The sequence below is a fragment of the Carassius gibelio genome, chromosome B22 (assembly GCF_023724105.1).
Source record: "Carassius gibelio isolate Cgi1373 ecotype wild population from Czech Republic chromosome B22, carGib1.2-hapl.c, whole genome shotgun sequence".
NCBI lineage: Eukaryota > Metazoa > Chordata > Actinopteri > Cypriniformes > Cyprinidae > Carassius > Carassius gibelio.
In genome coordinates this window covers 11,132,440-11,156,342 of record NC_068417.1, presented here as the reverse complement: position 1 = coordinate 11,156,342, position 23,903 = coordinate 11,132,440, and the positions used below count along the sequence as shown (strand labels likewise).

Sequence of the window (23,903 nt, the reverse complement as noted above, 5' to 3'; positions counted from 1 at the left end):
TGTAAAAATTTTAAGAGAAAGATGATTAAGTTAATTGACATTACTGCACAAATAATATGATTTTATGAATATTTTGCATAAAATGTCTTCGCAGGAGTGGAGAGCTCTAAGGCGACAGCAAGACCAAGAGTACGAACAATCACTGAGAGCTGATCAGGAAAAGGTACGTCTTTTAACATTCTTTACAAGTTTCCATGTGTAAAATGTAAGCCAAAATATTATTGATAGATGCCTATTCACCTGTTGGCAGGATCGGAGGACAGAAGAAATATCTCAATATGAAGAGAGGCGCTTAAAGGTGCTTTGTATTTTTTCAACTTGTCTCTACTAAGAAAGGTGCTTCTTTTTAAAGTCTTGAGCACATTCAAAACTATGTTTTTCCAAACAAACATTTGTCTGTCTCACAGATAATAGAGGAAAGACTTAAGAGGTCAGGTGGAGAACCAGCTGATGGCATACCATTGAAATTTACTTTCCCAGATGGCACAATGACAATTAGACGGTTACAAGTATTTGATCAAATGCAGGTAAAGCTGTTGAATAACTCAATATAATTTATATAATTGTTAATGTTATAATTTTAATGTTACATAAAAAAATTATTGCCTTTTTTGTTGGACTCCACACCTAGACCTGAAATATCCCAATGATTATTCAAAAAGAATGACAAAAGATTGCAATGTATCAGTGTTTCAAATTACAAAACACTGCATGTAAGATATGTCTGTGTTGTCCCTAAATGTTTACATCTTGCAAAAACCACATAAGCAGGGAAATTGTACTGTTTTGCCCACAAGAGACAGAATCTGCTTTCATTTTTTAAATGCACATATCTATAGAAAGTTGTTAATGGTTTAAAGTATGATTAGTGTATATGATGGCCTTAAATGTAGTACACTTGAGTTGTGTGCTGCATAAAATGTCGTTTTTATGTATTTTAAGTCCTGTTTGACTTCGTGGGAACACATTCATCAGCCACAGAGTATTTTTATATAAGGGAAGCTACATCAGCAGTTTCAATATCCAGCACAGTTCCTGGGACTCTTCTGGATCATTACTTGATTTCTCCATTGAACATCCATGTTCGATGGATGGATATGGAGGATGTACAGGTAAAGAAATTCCTATATGAAAATTTAGATTATTCAGATTTGATGACATACTTTTTTTCAGGACTTTAGGAAATACTAACAATTTATGTCTTAAATTAGTTACAATATTTTCAGTGAAAGCATGAAGGCTTTTCAGAGAATGGTACACGTAATGTCTTTCCAAGGGAATAAAACAATAATGATAATCTTCCATAAATGCCAATTGCAATCTTTTATATTTATTTTTTCAGGCCATCTTCCACCAGCAAAATCCAGTTCTTTTGCCAGGCCCAGAAGAATCTGAGCCTAGTGAGGTTCAATATGACGTTGAAATAGTGGAATCTATGATTTCAGATGAAATTCACGCTGAGGTTGACTTAGAAATCATGGATTCTGCTTCTCAAGAAGAAGTGTACTCGATTCACAGTGAGACTGCCTCAGAAATAATTGATCCTGGACCACAAATACACACCAACTACATTGACATAATGCCAGAAAATGATTTACCTGAGCCAGATGACCAAGAACAGCAAGATGCTTCTGAAGTCGTGTAAGTAGATATTATATTTTGAAAATGTTGCTTTGTTTAATTTTATGTGACCTAGTTTTATTTGACAACTTTATTTTGATTAGTTGTTTACTTAATGGCTGACTGCTGTGTGATAACATTGTCAGGTATTTGGAGGACCTTGTCTCTTCTACAGAGGAGATACTTTTGGAGCTTGGGCAAGAAATAAACTACAACTTAAGCTGCAGATTCAACATTAATCGAAAAAATGTACTAGATGGTGCATTCAGAGCATTTGGACTTAAAACCTATGATCCATTCAGGAGAATTTCTGTCCTATTTTCTGATGAATGTGGAAACTTTGAAGAGGCTGTGGATTTGGGAGGCCCAAGGAGGGAGTTCCTCAGTTTGCTAATGGAAGAAATTGAAAAATCTGCTATGTTTGCAGGCCCAGATGGACGAAAAAACCTAGCTCTTGACTCAGTTGGTGCGCCCTTTCATTTAATCTTTGTCAGTTACTCAAAAATTTATTTCAGTAACTTAGAAATACCAATTCATATCTTTTTAAGTTAATTTTTAACAAATATGTCAATACGCTGAAGGAGAGATTTTTAGAGGGTAGTAACCTGTTGTGGTTTATGCCCTTTTCACATTGTGATAATAATTGTCAATATTTTACTTCAGCTGTCAGAGAAGACAGATACTATCTTGTTGGAAAAGCTATAGCTGTCAGCATGGTTCACGGAGGACCATCTCCAGGATTCTTTTCCTCCATTTTATTTGAATACATCAGTAATGGACAAGTCTCACCCACCATAGAAGATGTGAATGACTTTGACTTGCAAGTTAAAATCAAAAAGGTAATTTTTGTATATTTATAGAAAATGTATACACTCAACTGCATACTATTTTATAAAAATGTTTAGATTTTATTTAAAGTGTCACTATTTCCATAGTAATGGATTAAAAATGTTTTTAATGGATTTTCCCCCCAGATTTCAAATGCTGCATCCATGGAGGAGTTATGTGAGGCAACAGAGTGTTTGAGTGAATACCTGGCAAATGCAGGATGCCTTCGAGCTGTAAAATGCCTAAAAGACAAAGATCTGCTTTTACAAGACATCCTACTGTTCCAAGTTGTGAACAGACTCCATGGTCCACTTGAACGGTAATAACGATACATGATTACATGAAGAATAGTCCATTCTAATTGGTCGGTTGCTTCATTAAAGGAATAGTTGACCCAGAAATGAAAATTATTTCATTTACTCACCCTTAACTTGCTCCAGACCTGTATGCATTTCTTTCTTTTGATGAACAAAAAAGTTGGTATTTTGAAGAATGGGTAACCAGACAGTTGTTTGGTCCCTATTGAATTAAATAGTATGAATATATTTTGTTGTTCAGCAGAAGAAAAATAAATGCATGTAAGTATGGAGCAACTTAAGTAAATAATAACAGAATGTTATTTTTGGGTCAACTATGTCTGATATTTCTTGATAACAGTTGCATATTTGCACAGTAAGGCAGAGCTGTAAATAACTATTACTACTTTTTATTACTATCCATTAAAGCTGCAGTTGGTAACTTTTGACGCTCTAGCGGTTAATAAACAGAACTGCTTGCGTCTTGCGGAAGAACATCGTAGCCAGAACTACTTCTCTCTGTTTATGTCTATGAAGAATCACAAAGGTACTGGGTTACTCCGCCGCGGTACCCCCGAAGCAATCTAAAATAGTCCGAATATAAACACTTATTATAGGTGCACCCTAGTGATTCAGGACAAGCCAAAAACACGGTTTGGAAAATGGATTCATGGTGTACTCGCTTATTATATGCATTTTTCTACATTTTGAACACAAACAAAGTTACGGACCGCAGCTCTGATTGGTTGTTTCTTACCGGGAGCGGTCTGTAACTGCAAATGGCAATAGGAGCACTGGGAGGATCCAGAGGAGCTTGATTTTTTCACAGATTATCTGTCTCATATTCTACTGTCAGGACATAATGACAGGTTTAACAAATATGTAAAAAATATATTTTTACAAAAGTTCCCTAAAGCACCTTTAATTACTTTTTTAATACTAACCATACTACTTGTACCATTTAGGAGTGAGAGTGGTATGGGCAGTATTCCAATCCAAATTAAGTGGAAGAAACTAAATGTGTGTAAATTGTCACGGTTTTGGTAAGGGAGGAACTCAGGTGCAGACAGGGATTCTCAAACAAAGGGTTTATTACAAAAAGGGGAAAACAAAACCCACGAGGGGGAAAACACGGAGCAAGGTAAAGACTAAATAACTAAAACAGGACTGGACTGACAAGATAAACAAGGACTCTAAATCCTAACTATAAACACTCACGGTAATACAAGGACTTCAGCGGGTACAGCACAATCTCACACACAATCACAATTGCAGAACACAGTTGAGGTACAATCACAATGACAATGAACCGACGCAAGACAGAGCACACTTGGAGACCTAAATAGGGGAAACAATCAAGACACGACAGGTGGCACAGATGGGACAATCAAGACACGACTAGGTTAACAAGGGGGGCGGGGCAAGGGAACGAGACAACACAAGCACATGGCCCAAAGACAAGGCCATGCGCTTGTACACAAAACATGGGTCTGTCATGATCCTGCCTCAAGACTAGGAAAAATCAAGGACACGAGGGCAGAATCATGACATAAATGTGCTCTTGTTCTCTTATGTAACTGCAGTCATCAGTTAGTGTTAGGGTTAACAAGCTAATAGATAAATAAACCTGAGATATTGTAATATAACTATTACAAGTTGAATTTAGACTCCTGAATTAAAGTCTCTTATCATAATGTACATGGAAAAATATATATTTATACTATGTCGACTTGTTGAGAATTGTGATTTTTATAATGACTAGCAGATTAATCTTTATCCCATTTAAAAAACTTTTAACAGTTCAAGTTTTATTGTTTTGTTCTTGAAGTCTCAAGGAGGGCCTGAGGACTCTAGGATTGTTGGCGGCTGTTGTTAAACATAAAGAAGCCTTCAGACCCCTTTTTTGCAGCCCACATCAGCCACTTACTGCAGACACCCTTGATCGGTTATTTGATATTCGCTACTCCATTGCTGGAAGTAACAAGCGGGCAGAAGAAAACACTACAGTCGCATTCTGGAGGGACTACCTTCTAGATGCAGAAGGCAAGTATTTGGACTCATTGGTATGTTTCCAGTGTTATAGGAACTGTAAACACTTAAAACTGTATGCACCATTTACACCAAATGGCTTGATATCTTTAGTAATTAGACATTAAAGTAAGCTTGAAAATTGAAAACATGCCATCTAACAGGACACTAATTCCTCTGGTGTTTATCTCGTCAGGTATGTCCAAACTCTGTGCTGGAGGACCACTGTCCTGCAGAGTTCAACTCCAGCTTTCCCCAACAAACCTGCATGGAAGTTTCTAACACAGACGTTCTCAACTCTGGCCCTTGAGATCCACTTTCCTGCAGAGTTTAGGTCCATCCTGGATCGAATTCACCTGCCTATTACTTTCTAGCAATCCTAAAGACGTTAATTAGCTTGTTAAGTTGTGTTCCATTAGGATTGGAGCAAAACTCTGCAGGAAAGGGGACCTTAAGGGCCACAGTTGAGAAGTTCTAGTATGCCTAGTAATACCTTGATAAGTTGATTTAGGCGTGTTTAATTAGGGTAGGAGCCAATAGGTGTGTTTGACTTCATGTGGCGCTACACATACTGATCGACCTGAAGCAGTGCATGCTGGTTAATTTTGTATTTTGTATTTGATAAATATTGCATTTAATTTAATCTGCAATAGAGTAAGAGTATACAAACACTATGCAAGTGTCACTACCGGTAGCAAAAATTATCCAACTTGACATCTCTGCTTTCAATTCTGCCCCTGACTACATGAGGAAATTCTTGCCGATTGGTCTGTGCAGCGCTGCATGTCAAACACACCTAAAATCTGCAGGACACTGAACCTCCAGGACCAGGGGCCTGATTTATAACATGTTGCGTAGAAACAATCCTAAATTTGATCTTACGATCATCCCTCAGATATGCGTACGTGTGATTCATAGAATGATCGTACGCCGCTCTTTCAGATGTGGAATCTGAATCGCAAATTATCTTTAACTTGAATGGTTCATGAATGAATGGTTTCAGCTCTCTGCCTTGTAAACAACTCCTAATTATTGTTATTAACATATAAAAGATCACCGGTCATCATCCAACAGAACAGCTTACATTATCAAAAATGTGCAGTACTTGGTCAAGAAAAAAGTAGTCTGCTCAGACCCTGGCGTGATGCTAAGCACTTTTCCACATCAAAGACAGTTATTATAAATATTAGTGCTGGCATGGATTTAAGCATACACACATCAAATCTGAAAGAGTTTGCACACTTTATAAATGAAGCCCCAGGATTGGACACCACTGATCTAATTTTTCAACCTTTTTCATGTTTATTCTTTTCAAAGAGGGCAACTCTAGCTGCTCACTAGAAAAAATTCTTAAATTTGCTACGGGATGCGGTGTTCTGCCAGCAATTGGATTAAAGCCACAGCCATCCATTGAGTTCTTACACCCTGTCGATTCTTCACCTTGGTATGCTACACCGAGAGAGAAGTTTCCAACTGCAAACACGTGCATCAACTGCTTGCGTCTTCCTGTGCATAAGAGCTACGATATGTTTAAGTCTAATATGGACTTTGCCATTTGTAACACACAAGGGTTTGGTCAAGAGTAGGATGAGAAAACTGAACTACTTTACTGATAAGTCTGTTGTTGATAAGTTTGTTGTTTTGGGTTTCAAAAATTGAGATCTAAATTTACATTCTGCATAGTAAACAAAAAAATGTTTAAGGAGTTTAGAAGAAGTTAGTTGGTGACAATCCAACAAGTTCTTGAAAAACATTAAATCCCAGTAAATTTAAAGAGTTTTATGCTGAAAGTGTTTTAAACAGTACTTAATACTGATTTAGAAAATAAAGGGTTTCAGAAAGGTTTGAGAGTTTTGCACCAATTTTAATGGACATAACTGAAAAATAAAGACACGTAAAGAATTTTGAAAGAGTGTTGATTTTTTTTTTTTTTTATTATGATATACAGTATTGTTCAAAATAATAGCAGTACAATGTGACTAACCAGAATAATCAAGGTTTTTCGTATATTTTTTTATTGCTACGTGGCAAACAAGTTACCAGTAGGTTCAGTAGATTCTCAGAAAACAAATGAGACCCAGCATTCATGATATGCACGCTCTTAAGGCTGTGCAATTGGGCAATTAGTTGAATTAGTTGAAAGGGGTGTGTTCAAAAAAATAGCAGTGTGGCATTCAATCACTGAGGTCATCAATTTTGTGAAGAAACAGGTGTGAATCAGGTGGCCCCTATTTAAGGATGAAGCCAACACTTGTTGAACATGCATTTGAAAGCTGAGGAAAATGGGTCGTTCAAGACATTGTTCAGAAGAACAGCGTACTTTGATTAAAAAGTTGATTAGAGAGGGGAAAACCTATAAAGAGGTGCAAAAAATTATAGGCTGTTCAGCTAAAATGATCTCCAATGCCTTAAAATGGAGAGCAAAACCAGAGAGACGTGGAAGAAAACGGAAGACAACCATCAAAATGGATAGAAGAATAACCAAAATGGCAAAGGCTCAGCCAATGATCACCTCCAGGATGATCAAAGACAGTCTGGAGTTACCTGTAAGTACTGTGACAGTTAGAAGACGTCTGTGTGAAGCTAATCTATTTTCAAGAATCCCCCCCAAAGTCCCTCTGTTAAAAAAAAGGCATGTGCAGAAGAGGTTACAATTTGCCAAAGAACACATCAACTGGCCTAAAGAGAAATGGAGGAACATTTTGTGGACTGATGAGAGTAAAATTGTTCTTTTTGGGTCCAAGGGCCACAGGCAGTTTGTGAGACGACCCCCAAACTCTGAATTCAAGCCACAGTACACAGTGAAGACAGTGAAGCATGGAGGTGCAAGCATCATGATATGGGCATGTTTCTCCTACTATGGTGTTGGGCCTATTTATCGCATACCAGGGATCATGGATCAGTTTGCATATGTTAAAATACTTGAAGAGGTCATGTTGCCCTATGCTGAAGAGGACATGCCCTTGAAATGGTTGTTTCAACAAGACAATGACCCAAAACACACTAGTAAACGGGCAAAGTCTTGGTTCCAAACCAACAAAATTAATGTTATGGAGTGGCCAGCCCAATCTCCAGACCTTAATCCAATTGAGAACTTGTGGGGTGATATCAAAAATGCTGTTTCTGAAGCAAAACCAAGAAATGTGAATGAATTGTGGAATGTTGTTAAAGAATCATGGAGTGGAATAACAGCTGAGAGGTGCCACAAGTTGGTTGACTCCATGCCACACAGATGTCAAGCAGTTTTAAAAAACTGTGGTCATACAACTAAATATTAGTTTAGTGATTCACAGGATTGCTAAATCCCAGAAAAAAAAAAAAATGTTTGTACAAAATAGTTTTGAGTTTGTACAGTCAAAGGTAGACACTGCTATTTTTTTGAACACACCCCTTTCAACTAATTGCCCAATTGCACAGCCTTAAGAGCGTGCATATCATGAATGCTGGGTCTTGTTTGTTTTCTGAGAATCTACTGAACCTACTGGTAACTTGTTTGCCACGTAGCAGTAAAAAATATACTAAAAACCTTGATTATTCTGGTTAGTCACATTGTACTGCTATTATTTTGAACAAGACTGTATATAAGTTTTCTATCATTAACCGTCCTAATAAATTGCTGCCTTACACGTCTAAAAGTTCTAAACACAACTTGTCCTGATTCTACAGTTTTATTGTGTAAATTTAAGAATAGTCTCAATCTCTATTAATTAATTTCTACTTACCGAGTGGAAAGGGAAAAACGCAATGAACCTCGGGATCACGATCGCGCCATACAATGACGTCAGAGTTATTAATTTAGAGGATATTTAATAAATAAATAAATAAACAAGACATTGATTAATCGAACACAAGCATATATGCATTTATTTATCAATACCAGACTCCTATAAAAATAAAAAAAACATTATCCAGCATGCATCACCTATAATTAGTCACTTACCCTGTGACCTGGCAGAAAACGCTTAAACTGCTTACTGCACGCACCGCGGAGCGTTGTTAAACTCATCTCTGAATAGTGTTTTACCTGCAGTAGAGCGTTGTTAAACTCATCTCTGAATAGTGTTTTACCTGCAGTTGAGCGTTGTTTTGGTAAACTCACATCTGGCTGCTGTTCTACCTGCAGTAGAGCGTTGTTAAACTCATCTCTGAATAGTGTTTTACCTGCAGTTGAGCGTTGTTTTGGTTAAACTCACATCTGGATGCTGTTCTACCTGCAGTAGAGCGTTATTAAACTCATCTCTGAATAGTGTTTTACCTGCAGTTGAGCGTTGTTTTGGTTAAACTCACATCTGGATGCTGTTCTACCTGCAGTAGAGCGTTGTTAAACTCATCTCTGAATAGTGTTTTACCTGCAGTTGAGCGTTGTTTTGGTTAAACTCACATCTGGATGCTGTTCTACCTGCAGTAGAGCGTTATTAAACTCATCTCTGAATAGTGTTTTACCTGCAGTTGAGCGTTGTTTTGGTTAAACTCACATCTGGATGCTGTTCTACCTGCAGTAGAGCGTTATTAAACTCATCTCTGAATAGTGTTTTACCTGCAGTTGAGCGTTGTTTTGGTTAAACTCACATCTGGATGCTGTTCTACCTGCAGTAGAGCGTTATTAAACTCATCTCTGAATAGTGTTTTACCTGCAGTTGAGCGTTGTTTTGGTTAAACTCACATCTGGATGCTGTTCTACCTGCAGTAGAGCGTTATTAAACTCATCTCTGAATAGTGTTTTACCTGCAGTTGAGCGTTGTTTTGGTTAAACTCACATCTGGATGCTGTTCTACCTGCAGTAGAGCGTTGTTAAACTCACCTCTGAATGCTCCCAGCAGGCACAGTACATCAATGTGACGTCAGGAAGACGTTGGACTCCAACTAATCCAACGTCAGTCAGACGTCATATTTTGGTTGAAAATGAAAGTCGGGTTGACGTCTAAACCCAACTTTGTTTGACGTCAAACTCCGACATCAGACAGATGTTGAATTTTGGTTGAAATAAGCACCACACTGCAATAAAGGGTGAAATGCATGGCAGCACATTAAATATCTCAAGATCTCAGAAGAGAAGGATTAAACAACTCCACAAACATCATTACCAGCTTCACATATTACAAACCAGACTGACTTTATTTCTGTCAGACGTCTACAAAAGCTCTTATTGAAAATTAACAGGGGTTTAACTTTAATGTGTTTAATTTCCATAACAGCATAACAGTTAAACACCATAACAGTGATTAGTGTTACCATTAGTTGGGCTCTTAACACTTATTATATATTTTGTCTTCGCTGTGACAGTTGTGTGTCAAGCACATTTGCAGCATCAAAGGAAGCTAATGTGACATGAGATCAGGTGATGGCTGTTATCTGTTAATGGTTTTATAATCATAAAATAACCTGATACACTGATGTTTTACATTCATGTTACAAACCCTGTGTTTCTGCCACATGAGATCCAGCGGTATTATAACAATCAGTTAAAATTAGTGATGTGTCGTTCTTGAACGATTCGTTCATTTTGAACGAATCTTTAATGTGACTCGGGAAGAACGAGTCGTCTCGGGGAGTGATTCGTTCAGTCGCGCATGCGCATTATTCTATGGGTTCTGTTCTAGTCAAGGGGCAAGGAACTCGACCGGAAGTTGAAGTCGGGTGGGGGCTGCCATCTTTTAGCAGAACTTCACTTGCGTTAGCATTCCCATTGACTCCCATTCATTTTGGCGTCACTTTGACAGCGAATAACTTTACATCTGAGGCGTTTAAAGACTCCGTTTGTCCATTATTTATTTCTAAAGATACACGACAATGTATAAAGGGCTTCATTACCTTTTATGTTACATTATGGCCCCGTATAAACAGTTTTTGTAAAAAATAGGCTAACGATTGCGTCATAACCACTCGGCTCTCTGTCGCATTACCGTACAGACAGGAGGAGAAGCTCGCAGGCAATTAACTTAATATGGCGTACTGGCGTTACATTTTAAAATACTATACAAAATAATTAATCAGATAACTTACTCCTGCTCACTCACGACAAAGAACTCCCCGCTCAAGCTCGCCGTCTCTGCAAGATTAACGATGGCAGTTTGCACGCACAGCTACTAGAAGATTTACATCTGTCAGACAGGTTGCTGACGTCGTCAAGCTTCGTTTGAGTCTGCGCGGCAGAAACGGAAGTGCTAAAAAACGCAAAAACTGGGCTTCATTTGTCTCAATTGAGTTCCAATGGGGTCGCTGTGTCCATTTCTTTTACTGTCTATGGTTCTAGTAGTAGTAATTCACCTGTCATTCAATGCAGTCTTGAGCCGGAAAGAGAATTGATTAGTTCATAGTTCGAGTCTATCGGGTTTTTGACTCGTTCCTCAATCACGTGACAGCCCAATACGTTAAACCCAATGCAGCATGAGCCGGAAAGAGAATTGATTAGTTCATAGTTCGAGTCTGTCGGGTTTTTGACTCGTTCCTCAATCACGTGACAGCCCAATACATTAAACCCAATGCAGCATGAGCCGGAAAGAGAATTGATTAGTTCATAGTTCGAGTCTATCGGGTTTTTGACTCGTTCCTCAATCACGTGACAGCCCAATACGTTAAACCCAATGCAATTTGAGCCGGAAAGAGAATTGATTAGTTCATCTCATGAGTCTTCGGGTCGAGTCGTTCCTTAATCACGTGACAGACCCATACGCTAAAACCATAGACACTGACAGTAAAAGAATGCAGATAATTGAATAGTTCATCTTTCGGTTCTTCGGGTTTTTCGTTCTTTTGTACTGTGTGACAACATTGGCTAGAGTAATTAGTTCATTTACAACTTTCCTTACAAAATGGGTGCGTAGTACTTATTTATTATTAGTATTATTTACTCTTACAGTAACGTGATGCATTTCTGGTTTCAAATTGTTGTTTTTAATTTCTGTCATGGTGGTACTTTTCCATAACACTGAATGTGGAAATAAAGACTTGGTTATGCTTAAAATGTTGATCTTTTTTTCTGTCTGTTTGTTTTTGTTTAGTTGTGCAGTTATTAAATCAGATTGTCTGTGTAAACAATACTTTTGTAACATATGACACTTTATAAACATTAAAAACACTGTACATACTTTTGAATAGTTGTTTATTGTTTATTACAGAAAAGCTTTTTAACAAAGAGGACAACTATTCCAAAATAAATTAAAATAATAAAAATGTAAATAATTAAAAATGAAATTAAAATGAAAAGATAATAAAGCCACAGGGTCTAATAACCTTAACAAATGAACTTTAAAAGTACAATATATAAAAAAAAGAAAAACTTAATATTGCACAACAAGCTATTCCCAAAATAATTTTAAACCATTTGAATAAAAAATAAATGAAAATTAAGAGATACTAAAGCAATGGAGCCTTATGACAATAACAAATTACCTTTTAAAATCACAACAACAAAAATATTGCACAACAAGCTAGTCTTTTTCTAAATAAATAAAAATAAATAAGCTTTAAAATAAATAACACACTGTGGCTATATTTTTAGGACTTGCTTTAAGGCATGTTTACATTATTAAAAAAACAACAAGCTCCCTGACCTTGGATGGGCTGAGTCTGTGAGTTCTTCTATCTGAGATAATCTGCCCAGTTTTAGAAAAAAAAAATTCAGATGGCACGGATGTGGCCACAATGCAAAGTCTTGTCTTTGTGACTTCAGAAAGGCTTGTGTATACTGGTGAACATCTCCTCCACCAGGCCAGAGGGTCTGATGTGCGGGGTAAGAGTGGCTCTGCAAGGTTGGCCATCATAGCATCTGAGGTCTCAGAAGAGGTAGCAGAAGGCCTCAAACTTGCTACCCTTTCGTCAAAGTCTTCCCAAAACATGGCCCCTGCACTGGCAGTGAACCAGGATCTGAAACTCCTCACTCTGAGCTGGGTTAAAACTGTTAAAGCTGAAGTTATCATAACCTTAATGTCTTTAACATTTGTCTTTAACACTAATAATTCAAATTCAAAATGTTATTTGCTTTTAATGTATGTCATTATGTCCTTTTTTGAGCAATCTTCTTATACATATATTACACCAATATGTCAAGTCTGCCTAGGAAAAGCAATTATTATACCAGCAAACTCAAAATTGGAGTAAAAATGAACAAACTAGTCTATAAATACTTCTTATTGTAAGCTTGGATTATTATATTATTATATAGCCTAGTGTTTATTTACCGATAGACAGTCAAGAAGACAAATTAATCAAAATTTTATTTATAACAGGGTTTTATTTATTTATAAAATAATAACAAACCACAGATCCTCAACAAACAGTAACAAAAACACAGTGACAAATGTCAGAAATAGCGCATGGGGCTGTCACGTGATTAAGGAACGAGTCAAACTCGACCCGAAAGACTCGTGAGATGAACTAATCAATTCTCTTTCCGGCTCGAGACCGCGTTGGTTTCGCGTATGGGGCTGTCACGTGATTAAGGAACGAGTCAAACTCGACCCGAAAGACTCATGAGATGAACTAATCAATTCTCTTTCCGGCTCAAGAGCGCGTTAGTTTTGCGTATGGGGCTGTCACGTGATTAAGGAACGAGTCAAACTCGACCCGAAAGACTCCATAGACAGTAAAAGAAATGGACACAGCGACCCCATTGGAACTCAATTGAGACGAATGAAGCCCAGTTTTAGCGTTTTTTAGCACTTCCGTTTCTGACGCGCAGACTCAAACGAAGCTTGACGACGTCAGCAACCTGTCTGACAGATGTAAATCCTCTAGTAGCTGTGCGTGCAAACTGCCATCGTTAATCTTGCAGAGACGGCGAGCTTGAGCAGGGAGTTCTTTGTCGTGAGTGAGCAGGAGTAAGTATTCTGATTAATTATTTTGTATAGTATTTTAAAATGTAACGCCAGTACGCCATATTAAGTTAATTGCCTGCGAGCTTCTCCTCCTGTCTGTACGGTAATGCGACAGAGAGCCGAGTGGTTATGACGCAATCGTTAGCCTATTTTTTACAAAAACTGTTTATACGGGGCCATAATGTAACATAGAAGGTAATGGAGCCCTTTATACATTGTCGTGTATCTTTAGAAATAAATAATGGACAAACAGAGTCTTTAAACGCCTCAGATGTAAAGTTATTCGCTGTCAAAGTGACGCCAAAATGAATGGGAGTCAATGGGAATGCTAACGCAAGTGAAGTTCTGCTAAAAGATGGCAGCCCCCTCCCGACTTCAACTTCCGGTCGAGTTCCTTGCCCCTTGAAAGACTCATGAGATGAACTAATCAATTCTCTTTCCGGCTCAAGACCGCGTTAGTTTTGCGTATGGGGCTGTCACGTGATTAAGGAATGACTTAAACCCGAAGACTTCTTGTCAGATAAGAGGTGAGATGAGCTAATCACAGACTGAAGACCCAGGTAAAGAATGAGTATTTTTTTCTTTATCTCATAGCATTTTATTTTTGTATTGTTTGTCGTGTGATCATCTTTGCGTAAGTACTAGATGTGTTGGGGAGGTAGCACTTAATATTTTAATAACATTTTGCTAAAATGAACGAAATGACTCGAAAAAAGATTCGTTCATTTTGCTGAACGAGACTCAAAAGTCCGAGTCGGTAAAATGATCCGAACTTCCCATCACTAGTTAAAATCTTTTAAACATGAGCTCAAAAAACTTAAACTATGCTGACACACACATACATCAACAATCAGCGTATGAATCTCAACAATGGTGACATGCTTCATGCAGCAATGCATGCTGGGAGATATGAGTTTTATACTATGGTGGCTCCCAGCATGCATTGCTGCATGAACCATGTCACCATTGTTCAGATTCATACGCTGATTATTGATGTCTATGTGTCTCAAAAGATTTTTCTCTCAAAATGCATTTTAAAAAAAATCACAATGTCTGATCTGAAGGATAGAGGTGTGCGATACCGCTAGATTTGGTATCGATCCGATACCAAGTAAATACAGGGCCAGTATCGCCGATACCAATACTTTTTAATAATTAAGGTGGATGCGTCTTCAACCTAAATCTAAATGAATTTTCATGACTTTTAATTGTTTTTGTGATTTGCATTTTGGGTTATTAATCAGTACTACGAAAGCTTTTGTTCAGAAACAACTTTTGGTTACTTCTGTTTTATTTAAATCAACAAAGTTACAAAATTATTACTTCACAAATATAAAAAAAAAATGTAAAAACAAATTCTCTTTTCAAGTAGCATGTTAATAAAAAAAATGTTTCTCCTCTTTAGTGCACTTCTTTTCAGGATTTTTTTTTCTAAAACAAAGTCACAAAGTTTTACTTCACAATGTAAAACAAATTCTCCTTGTACAAAATTCCTGAAGCCGACATCTTCCACTATGGAAAGAGGCTGCAGGTCCTTCACAATCATTTCTGATAGGCGCCTTGTAATATCCACTGCTCTTGGAGAATCAGTTATTGATAAAATAATAAAAAATAATTAATTCTGGTGCACATCTAGGTGAAGTTTAAATATAGAAACTAGTATCACTTTCACAGCTAACACAAAAAGGGTAGATCGGCCTGAAAATACAGCCATACAACGCTCCTCTTTCTCTCCGCCTCTGACTGACTGCTTAGAAATGCGCGGCTGAGCGGTGCGCGCGCCTGACTGCTGGTGGTAGCCATAGACAGTAAAAGAAAGTAGCGCTAGTGGTGAGTCACGTGACGGTACAACACAGGAGAGGGGGAGGAGAGCAGTGTCGAGCACGAGCAGCACTCTTGAGAGCTTGCTCTGCTCTGTGACAGTAGCAGCATTTTGACAAACACGGCCAGGTCGTGGTATCGATATTATCGATATTAGTATCGATCTGCCCACCTCTACTTGCAGGCTTCCGTACACCGGCCGCCCGCAGCGACTTCTGGGATTTCTAACGGCTGGATTCTCTCAAGTCTGCACGCGATTCATCCTTGATATCAAGAACACATTCTGGCACTTCATGCGTTCTCTGTACTTGCGTTCTTGAGAACTGGATCTGAACTTCGACGGTTGATGTTGAAGTAAAGCAAGGACGCAAGATCGCTAAAGAACGCATATTGACAAATAGCCTTGAGAAACTGTGAGTTCGTTTTGAATTACCAAGACAATGATTGAGATAAATAAGAAGAACTATGTTCCATTAGTTTGGCAATTAAACTGAAATATGGATTACATACAGGGGCGTAGCAAGCTTTTCAAAAGTGCGGGGGGTGGATGTGGTTTGTTTATAAACAATAAAAACGATTAATACAGTGACAGAGAGGTACAAAATGCAGGAATTAAAGTTCTCCGGCACTGTGCCGGATTTCCGGCTTGCAGCATTTGGATGGGAAAAATAAATAATCCTACATAAAAAGAAAAAAAAAAAGAAAAGAAAAAACACCCACACAGCGTTGTATCTGGTGGTATAAATAATGTAACAATTTACTGTCTTTAAACATTAAAATAATATACACTTTTCTTTCATAGTTCTTCAACAGGTTTTCAAACAATGTCATCATTTCTCACTTTTTTCTCCTCAACAGGTAACGTTACAATCAAACACAACAGGTAAGTATCCACAAAAGTATTCAGCTAATCAACAAACAATGCTCAAGATATCAAAATCAGTTGCACTGGCAATGAACCCATAAATAAATTGCTTAACAATGGCAGTCCCTTCTTCATCACAGTTATGTTATACATCGCATGCCACATAACATTACATAACCGAATTTAACTAGCTACTGAACAATATCCCAATAATAGCAATTAGCATTAGTCTAAAAAACGAAATATAATAGTCTACCGAGAACACTCGACATGTCAACAAAACGATAACAGAACATCTTCCTAAACGCATATCAAGTTTATTTAAAAAACCTCGAAAGCATAAACACTCATTCACCTGGAAAAGTGAGATGTAAATAACCATAACCATAAGTTCCCGCCTCCTCAGCACGAGCTGGCCGATAACACGCCAAGAGAGGCGGGACTTAAGGCAGAACAGCCAATCATCAGCCGGTCACACTCACAGCCGGTGTCATGTTTGAGAGGGAGGGGGGAGGAGACAGCAGCAGCGAGCACAGACACAGAGCGGCCAGAAAAAACGGAGGAGCGACTGTAGTAAGGGGTTTGTGCAAAACTGCGGAAAAACTGCAGAAAACATGCGGGTCTTGAACCCTCTCATCGGGAAAACACCCACATCCCCCACGGGTGCGACGCCCCTGATTACTAATACTCAAATTCTGCTATCAAGGGCAAGTTTCTCTTCTCAGGATTGTACCCGGTCTCTTCTTTGGGTCCTTAATAAAAAAAAAGAAATAAGAAAAAGTTAAAAACAAGGAGAGAGTTTGATGTTCTTGGATTAATTTGGGATGCAGTGATGTATATATGGTGTGATTTAGATGAAGAAGGATGTGAAAGACTTGACATACTCACATGAGCTACAAGATTGAATGTCTTTGAGATATCCCGTCCCTCGCTGGTGATGTGCAGTTTGTAATGTCCATAGTGTTTAGGTGTGATGTTTGTGATGATCAGAGATCCAGTATTGTGGTCCAGATGTAACCTGTCTTTGAATTTGTGGTCATCATGTAGGTATTCCTCATTGTTTGTTTTATCCCATTTGGCTATGACAAAAAATTCAGCGAATTTGTATATTTTGGAATCTGCAAACTTCCACCGTATCAGCTCATCTTCCTTTATTTCAGTGAGATCAGTGTGTAGCGTGACTCTTTCTCCCACCATTGCTATTACAGACTTAATTTCATCTTTCTCCACAAAATTATCTGAAAAAAAAAGTTAGAGATCAAATTTATCAGGTTGATTCTTGCAGGTTGAACAAATCTTACTTACTTACTTACTGTCCATGTTATTTTATCAATTGTACTTACTAATTTCAGTCATTGACACTAAATTTTATGGCATGCAATGCGTTTTAAAATGAGGAGGCAGTTCTACATATGTGTGTGTGTGTGTGTTATACTTAATGTTGTTGCATTTTCGATTACAAAAAAAGGGAACAAATATTACTATTTTGTATTTAATTTAATAATTTTAATACTAATTATACATTTCATAGTCTTTTTAAGCATTTTATATTTATTCTGAAATAATAACTAAAGGCAGTAAGAATTAGAACTATATTCTGGAAAAGGTTTACAATAAGGTTTTATTAGATAACATTAGTTAAAGGTGCCATAGAATGCAAAAATCACTTTTGTAAGGTGTTTGAACACAGTTGTGTGGCCGCAGGGTGTGAAAACAACCAGCTTATAATGGTAAAAATCCATTCACTCATTGTTTTATAATCCCAATAATTCATAAACAGTCTCTCCACACTAGCTGTTCCAGTATCTCACTACTATGAAGACATAGTCGGTTAAAGTCCTGCTCATTTGTGACACTCTCTACCCTATTAGGGTATACACAGCCCTGAGTGAGAAGCAGCGGTCTGTCATTACTGTTTTCTTGCTGTAGCTGCTGTAGATACAATGTTAGCACCAAAGAGTCATTAAAAGTGTTGTGTGTTGGGATGCAATCATTGGGATGTATCTAAATGGGAGAGTAGTTTACTTATTTATATAATTAAGTCAATAACACCAACATTTTCTTCATTCAGCTGAGCGCTAGCACGAAAACAAGATGCAGGTATTTTATTGCATGAACCAATTGCTTCCAATCACCACTGATCATTTCCAATTATAGCATGATGGAGGCATTCAGCAACTTTTAAAAGATCTTTAATGCATCTGATTGCATTGACTATTTCTCATGTTACTCCCTACTTAGGATAAACTGTTGTAAATGCAATGTTCTTTATAATGGAATCGGCCATATGAAGTCAGTTGGGAACATTAAAATAGACTAGTTGTACAGTAACTTACTGTTTTGTAAATGTCTCTCCTGTTCAAGTGTTTCTCCATCTGCTGAAAACAAAAACCAGTAATAATGGCTTGCATGGATTTCTATGATGTAGCATCTTTCCAATGTTCAACCGATTAGCATGCCCAGAATTTCTATTAACTACAACTTAACAATAAACACATGAAGACCTTTGTCATAACTCTATTGTTAAAGTTCTTTGTAAAGTTATTGTCTCAGTGGACAGAATAAAGCCACAATAAATATATAAACACAATAGTCAGTCTCACCATTAGTTAGCCTAATATTTTCTTCTCCATAAGGTTTGCCTGTATGAAAAAAAAAAAACAGTCACTTATTTTAAAAAATGAAGAGGAAGTTAGATCTTTCTTACAAAGATATAGTAAAATATAGCTTTTATTGGTGTCAAATTTATCTCTAGGTAACACTTACTCTGATGATCTGCTTGTGTAGACCTCCTGTGGTGATAGTAAAAGAAAATACCACAGAAAATACCACACAAAACTAGAACCACAGCCAGAACACTAAAGCAAACCAATGCTATATGACCTGCGGACAAACCTGGTGCTATAATGGAAAGAGAAAGTATCATTACACTAAATAAATCACAACGATCGTTGTTAACATTCTCTAACATATCAGCTCTGCTGTACCTGAACATGTGTGACAGAGTTTGCTGATGTCCAGATGTGTGGTCTGGTTTGTGATGGGATTGTTGATCACACAGCTGTAGCTGTTTTTCTCCTGATATTCCACCTCCAGAGGTAGAGAGAGACTGATGCTGAGATCAGACACACTGATGCTGGACAATAAACTGTTTCCTTTGTACCAGGAGAGAGTCACATGACCCACATTCACCACTGAACACACCAGTGAACAATATGATGATGATGATGATGACGAAGAACATTGTGAAGAGTTACTGCTGATGACAGGAATAGGTAGACGAGCTAAAAACATGAGAGAACATGATAGATTTTAATGTCACAATAAAAAAACCCTGATTCAGCTAGATAAATTCACAAGCATTGAACACGAATGACACATGCTGTGATTCATGTCACATTTGACTCTTTACGACATAAATCATACATTCAGCTTGCCTTTGTCTCCAAGAGGCTTCTAGAATAACAGTTCAGAGCAAAGTCAGTTGTGAAAGTCAAATGGTGACCAGGCTGAATCTACATGTTACTTTGACTGTTATGTTCAATACTGAAATGCAATGAAATCAAATTGGCTTGCAACAAGACAATGACTCACCAGAAACCATAACACTGAATTTCTTGGGTGTGACCGGTTTTCCACCGATGAACTGTAGTTGATAGAGTCCAGCGTGTTGAGTTGTGGTGTTTGTGATGGTCAGAGATCCAGTCTGACTGTCCAGCTTCAGTCTGTCTCTGAATCTTTCATCAGGACCATCGTAATATGAGATCTTATTAATCAATCTGTTTATTTGAGCTATACGAGTGCTGTCAGATCCAAATGTCCACAGTATCAGCTCAGCTTTCTGTATTTCAGTAAGATCAGTGAATAAAGTGACAGAATCTCCCTCCATCACTGACACTGACTTCACTTCATCCATATAACCAAACACACACTCAAAAAAATGATTTTTCACATTTGTTCACTTTACCTGAACAATTCATGTTGAATTAATGCCATTTTGGCTATTTTTCAGTTCAACATGATTGTGTCATGTTAAACTGACTTAAAACTGTCACTCGTTGGTTTAACATAAAGTTTTCATTTTGAAAGAACATGTTTCAATCAAGTACCTCAAAATAAGTTTTACACTTCCCATCATGCTTTGCACAGGACTGGATATGGGGAGAGAAAATGTTGAAATAAAGTGTTATTTTATGCAGTTTTTAGTAAAATGTGATAATAAGGAGACTTTTTCATGTCTAATGCTCTATTATATGGCCATTTTAAAAGACTTTATATTGGTGTATTTTGTGCGAGTTACCGTTGTGGTGAAGTGTGGAGCTTGTGGTTGGGTTGAGGACCTGCCAAGTTAGCTAAAATTATAAAAATAGGAAAGTTGCGGCCCAATGGTTAGAGGGTAGGACTCCCAATCGAAGGGTTGTGAGTTCTAGTCTCGGGCTGGACGGAATTGTGGGTGGGGGGAGTGCATGTACAGTGCTCTCTCCACCTTCAATACCATGACTTAGGTGCCCTTGAGCAAGGCATCGAACCCCCAACTGCTCCCTGGGCGCTGCAGAATAAATGGCTGCCCACTGCTCCGGGTGTGTTTTCACAGTGTGTGTGTGTTCACTGCTCTGTGTGTGTGCACTTCGGATGAATTAAATGCAGAGCACAAATTCTGAGAATGGGTCACCATACTTGGCTGAATGTCACGTCACTTTCACTTTTGTCACTTTCAATTACAACAATAAAGGTTTGAAAATGTAACATGTTTTGTCCATTTATTCAATAGAATTAAGAAAATGTAAGGTGCTTATATAAAGCAAGTAACAATAAGTTATTGAAAATGAGTAAAGTTTATGTATTATACAAGCTTAAATCACAGTTCATCAGTTTTCATAAAATGTATTTAATTCATTTACGTTAACTGAACATGAAAAGGTGAAGCTTAAACAAATATTAACTTTTGCGTTGGATTTATGTGATTACATTGGATGGAAAATTGACATCTAATTGAATTAAATAAGTTTTAACTTTTGGGGTTAAATATTTTTTTGAGTGCACCTGCAGAAGAGAAACCGCTTGAGAATCACAGATTCTTGTTTAAGGAACAATAGTGACAGATTTTATGCTGGATTTGTCATTTATGTTATATTCAGACTCATCATATGGAGAATATTGGTGTGTGGATATCAAATCTTAACAGGTTCAGATCATATTTCAAGTCCCTCAGGATATTTATCTTTATTTGACTCTCTAATTTTAACACTCACTGTTCTAATTCTATTCTTAAAAAAAATCTTTCTAATCTTTTGTATTCTATTTCTTTTCATTTATTATGCAGTTGTGCGTGCGTGTGTGTGTGTGTGTTTGTGTAAAGACTTCTAACACTAGCTTGATCTATTCTTTTTTTTATTCTATCTGTTTTCTTTTTATTTATTATACTGTGTTAAGCTAACTGGGACTTGTTATAGCACTTAAATTTCATTGCTCTTTTGTTGTTTTGATTGCTTCCACTGTTCTCATTTGTAAGTCGCTTTGGATAAAAGCATCTACTAAATGAAAAAAAAAATGAATAAATGAATATTTCATAGAAACAGGAACAAAAAAATAATAAAACTTGGGCATAAGAAAAAGTGAGTTGCAATTAAGATAACTGAATAGTTCGTGAATGAGTAATTGGGCAAACATCAATCATTTTCTGAGTTTTAGCGCCATAAAACAGATCAAAACATTACGTCAGAAATCCAATAGGTTAATATTATATTCAAATCATTTTTAGATAGTCTCGAAAACCCATTTAAATCTACTCACCATCCACCAGTAACGTAACAAAAAATAAAACAAACGTCTCCATAACTCCGTACAAGATCAGTAAAAGTTGTCCATTGTAGTTGTTAAACAGCTCCGTCGAGTTTCAAAGCGTTTGAGCAGTTTCTAAACGAGCTAAACCGCAACGACACTCAACATAATTTAACTTTTACATATGATTTTGTAATATTTCACCAACCTCAGCTCAGTAGATCGCATTTTGCGAGTGAAACACGAAATGTTCTTGGAAAATCAGTAGGCTAATTCCGATCAAAATAAGGAAGTAGATACATAGCTGTGGAATGTTTTCCATGACAGATTCCATTCAGAGTTCTGTTCCTGTGAAAAACTACTCCAGTGGGTGGAGTTTATGTGAGTAGTCAGTCCTAGTAGAAATATCAGTGCACGCTCCTCAAATAGATGCTTGTTTAATTGATTATTTTGAAATGGTAATGAGTCAATGTTAACCTCCCAATCGCAATTCGTACAGCCTTTGAGTCTTTACTCATTTTCAAAGAAACATCTAAAGACTCATCTTTTTCGCAAGCACTTTACCAACTAATACTAGCAGTTTTCCTTCTTTTGTTGTCTTTTCATTTATTATTTATCATATTTTGTTGTTGTTCTCTTGTTGATCTGATTGCTTCTATTGTTCTCATTTGTAAGTCGCTTTGGATAAGCGTCTGCTAACTGATTAAATGTAAATGTTAATTGCAACAGTGTCAAAACGTCAGTTTTTGTAATTTGATAATTCGTTTGTAAGCTGTTTTGCTTGACTGAGTTCAGAAACACCAATAAGCGAATAACCTATGCCTAAGATTTATCCCAGACAGCAAGCAGTTTCGGCCCAGAACTATCCCACATCTGACCCGCGTGAAATCCATGCGGGCCAAATGTGGGCCAGATCTGGGCCGAAACTGCTTGCTTTATATATATATATATATATGTTATATGTTTATATATGTTTATATATATATATATGTTTAGCATTTAATACATTTAATTTGAGGGGCATTAATTGTTTTTTGAATAGTTTGATCAGCCTATAGTTAGACTACTGGTGACTTTTACTGTAGTGTTTTCACAACAATGCTTGAAACAAATTTTGCGTAATAAATATCCTGCGTCATTTATATGCGTAAACCTAAAAACCTTCTGATGCGGTCTTCTTGGACGTAAAATAAAATAATTTGTAAATAATAATTGTGAGCACTAGTACTATCCACTAGAGGGCAGAAAACGTTCAAAGATCACTGATTAAAGATTTGTTTATTAAAACGAACACTATCAAATGTAACAGGCATGTACTACACTTAACATGAATATCAAAACATGCGTGACAAACAAGGTCAGAGTAAATGGTAACAGGTTATATGGAAAATAATACAAATATTAAGTGTAAACTGTAAAGTCAAAAGAACATTTATTAATTAAAGATTAATTAACTAATATTCAGTTTCAAAGGTTAGCATGCAGCGTTCACTTCAAACACATTGCACTGGTTTTAAAGGCTCCTAAAGGCATTTCAAAATAAGGATAATGTCAGTATTTAATTCTCCAAACCTCAGAAGCAGCACAACTAAACTTTGTGTTGCATTGAAAAACACCATCTTCCACTTCATCAGTCCAAGCCAAAGCTTAATTTTTTTTTTGATGGCTAAGTATGATTTTTTTAACCCTTGTTGCATGAATTAAAAAAAAAAAAGTGTTTATATATAAATCTATTCAGAACCTCTAATCATAATGTATTTTCCCAAACACTTTTTGTTCAGTTAATTTTATATTTTTTTATCCAAAGAATGACGTCCCATATTGTCTTTTCGTCCTTTAATGAAACAG

At 37.0% G+C, this 23,903-nt stretch overlaps 3 protein-coding genes across 4 annotated transcripts in view; 1 reads left to right on the top strand and 2 right to left on the bottom strand.

Annotated features, from left to right (window-relative positions):
* Positions 1 to 6,682, top strand: part of LOC127988139 (uncharacterized) — a 33,064-nt gene extending 26,382 nt beyond the window's left edge. Inside the window, exons 8-17 of the mRNA XM_052590740.1 lie at positions 95 to 163; positions 251 to 298; positions 408 to 529; positions 944 to 1,112; positions 1,343 to 1,641; positions 1,767 to 2,086; positions 2,284 to 2,459; positions 2,595 to 2,767; positions 4,573 to 4,787; positions 6,090 to 6,682. Coding sequence (XP_052446700.1) covers positions 95 to 163; positions 251 to 298; positions 408 to 529; positions 944 to 1,112; positions 1,343 to 1,641; positions 1,767 to 2,086; positions 2,284 to 2,459; positions 2,595 to 2,767; positions 4,573 to 4,787; positions 6,090 to 6,358 — 1,860 coding nt within the window. The 3' untranslated portion in view covers positions 6,359 to 6,682. The remainder of the gene's footprint in view (positions 1 to 94; positions 164 to 250; positions 299 to 407; positions 530 to 943; positions 1,113 to 1,342; positions 1,642 to 1,766; positions 2,087 to 2,283; positions 2,460 to 2,594; positions 2,768 to 4,572; positions 4,788 to 6,089) is intronic.
* The window catches only part of LOC127988164 (SLAM family member 5), a 283,545-nt gene that overhangs the window by 99,634 nt on the left and 160,008 nt on the right, over positions 1 to 23,903 (bottom strand). The gene's annotated exons all lie outside the window — the stretch shown is intronic.
* On the bottom strand, positions 15,630 to 22,374 carry LOC127988158 (SLAM family member 5-like). Of its 2 annotated transcripts, none has more exons than XM_052590765.1 (7): positions 19,869 to 22,374; positions 19,262 to 19,558; positions 19,041 to 19,175; positions 18,878 to 18,916; positions 18,611 to 18,652; positions 17,163 to 17,512; positions 15,630 to 17,026 (listed from the first exon to the last, which is right to left on the bottom strand). In XM_052590765.1, exons 1-7 carry the CDS (start codon positions 20,188 to 20,190, stop codon positions 16,976 to 16,978), a joined length of 1,236 nt encoding a protein of 411 aa, XP_052446725.1. In that variant the 5' UTR covers positions 20,191 to 22,374; the 3' UTR covers positions 15,630 to 16,975. The 2 variants fall into 2 exon arrangements, with proteins under 2 accessions (XP_052446725.1, XP_052446726.1); XM_052590766.1 differs by having other exon boundaries at positions 18,611 to 18,649.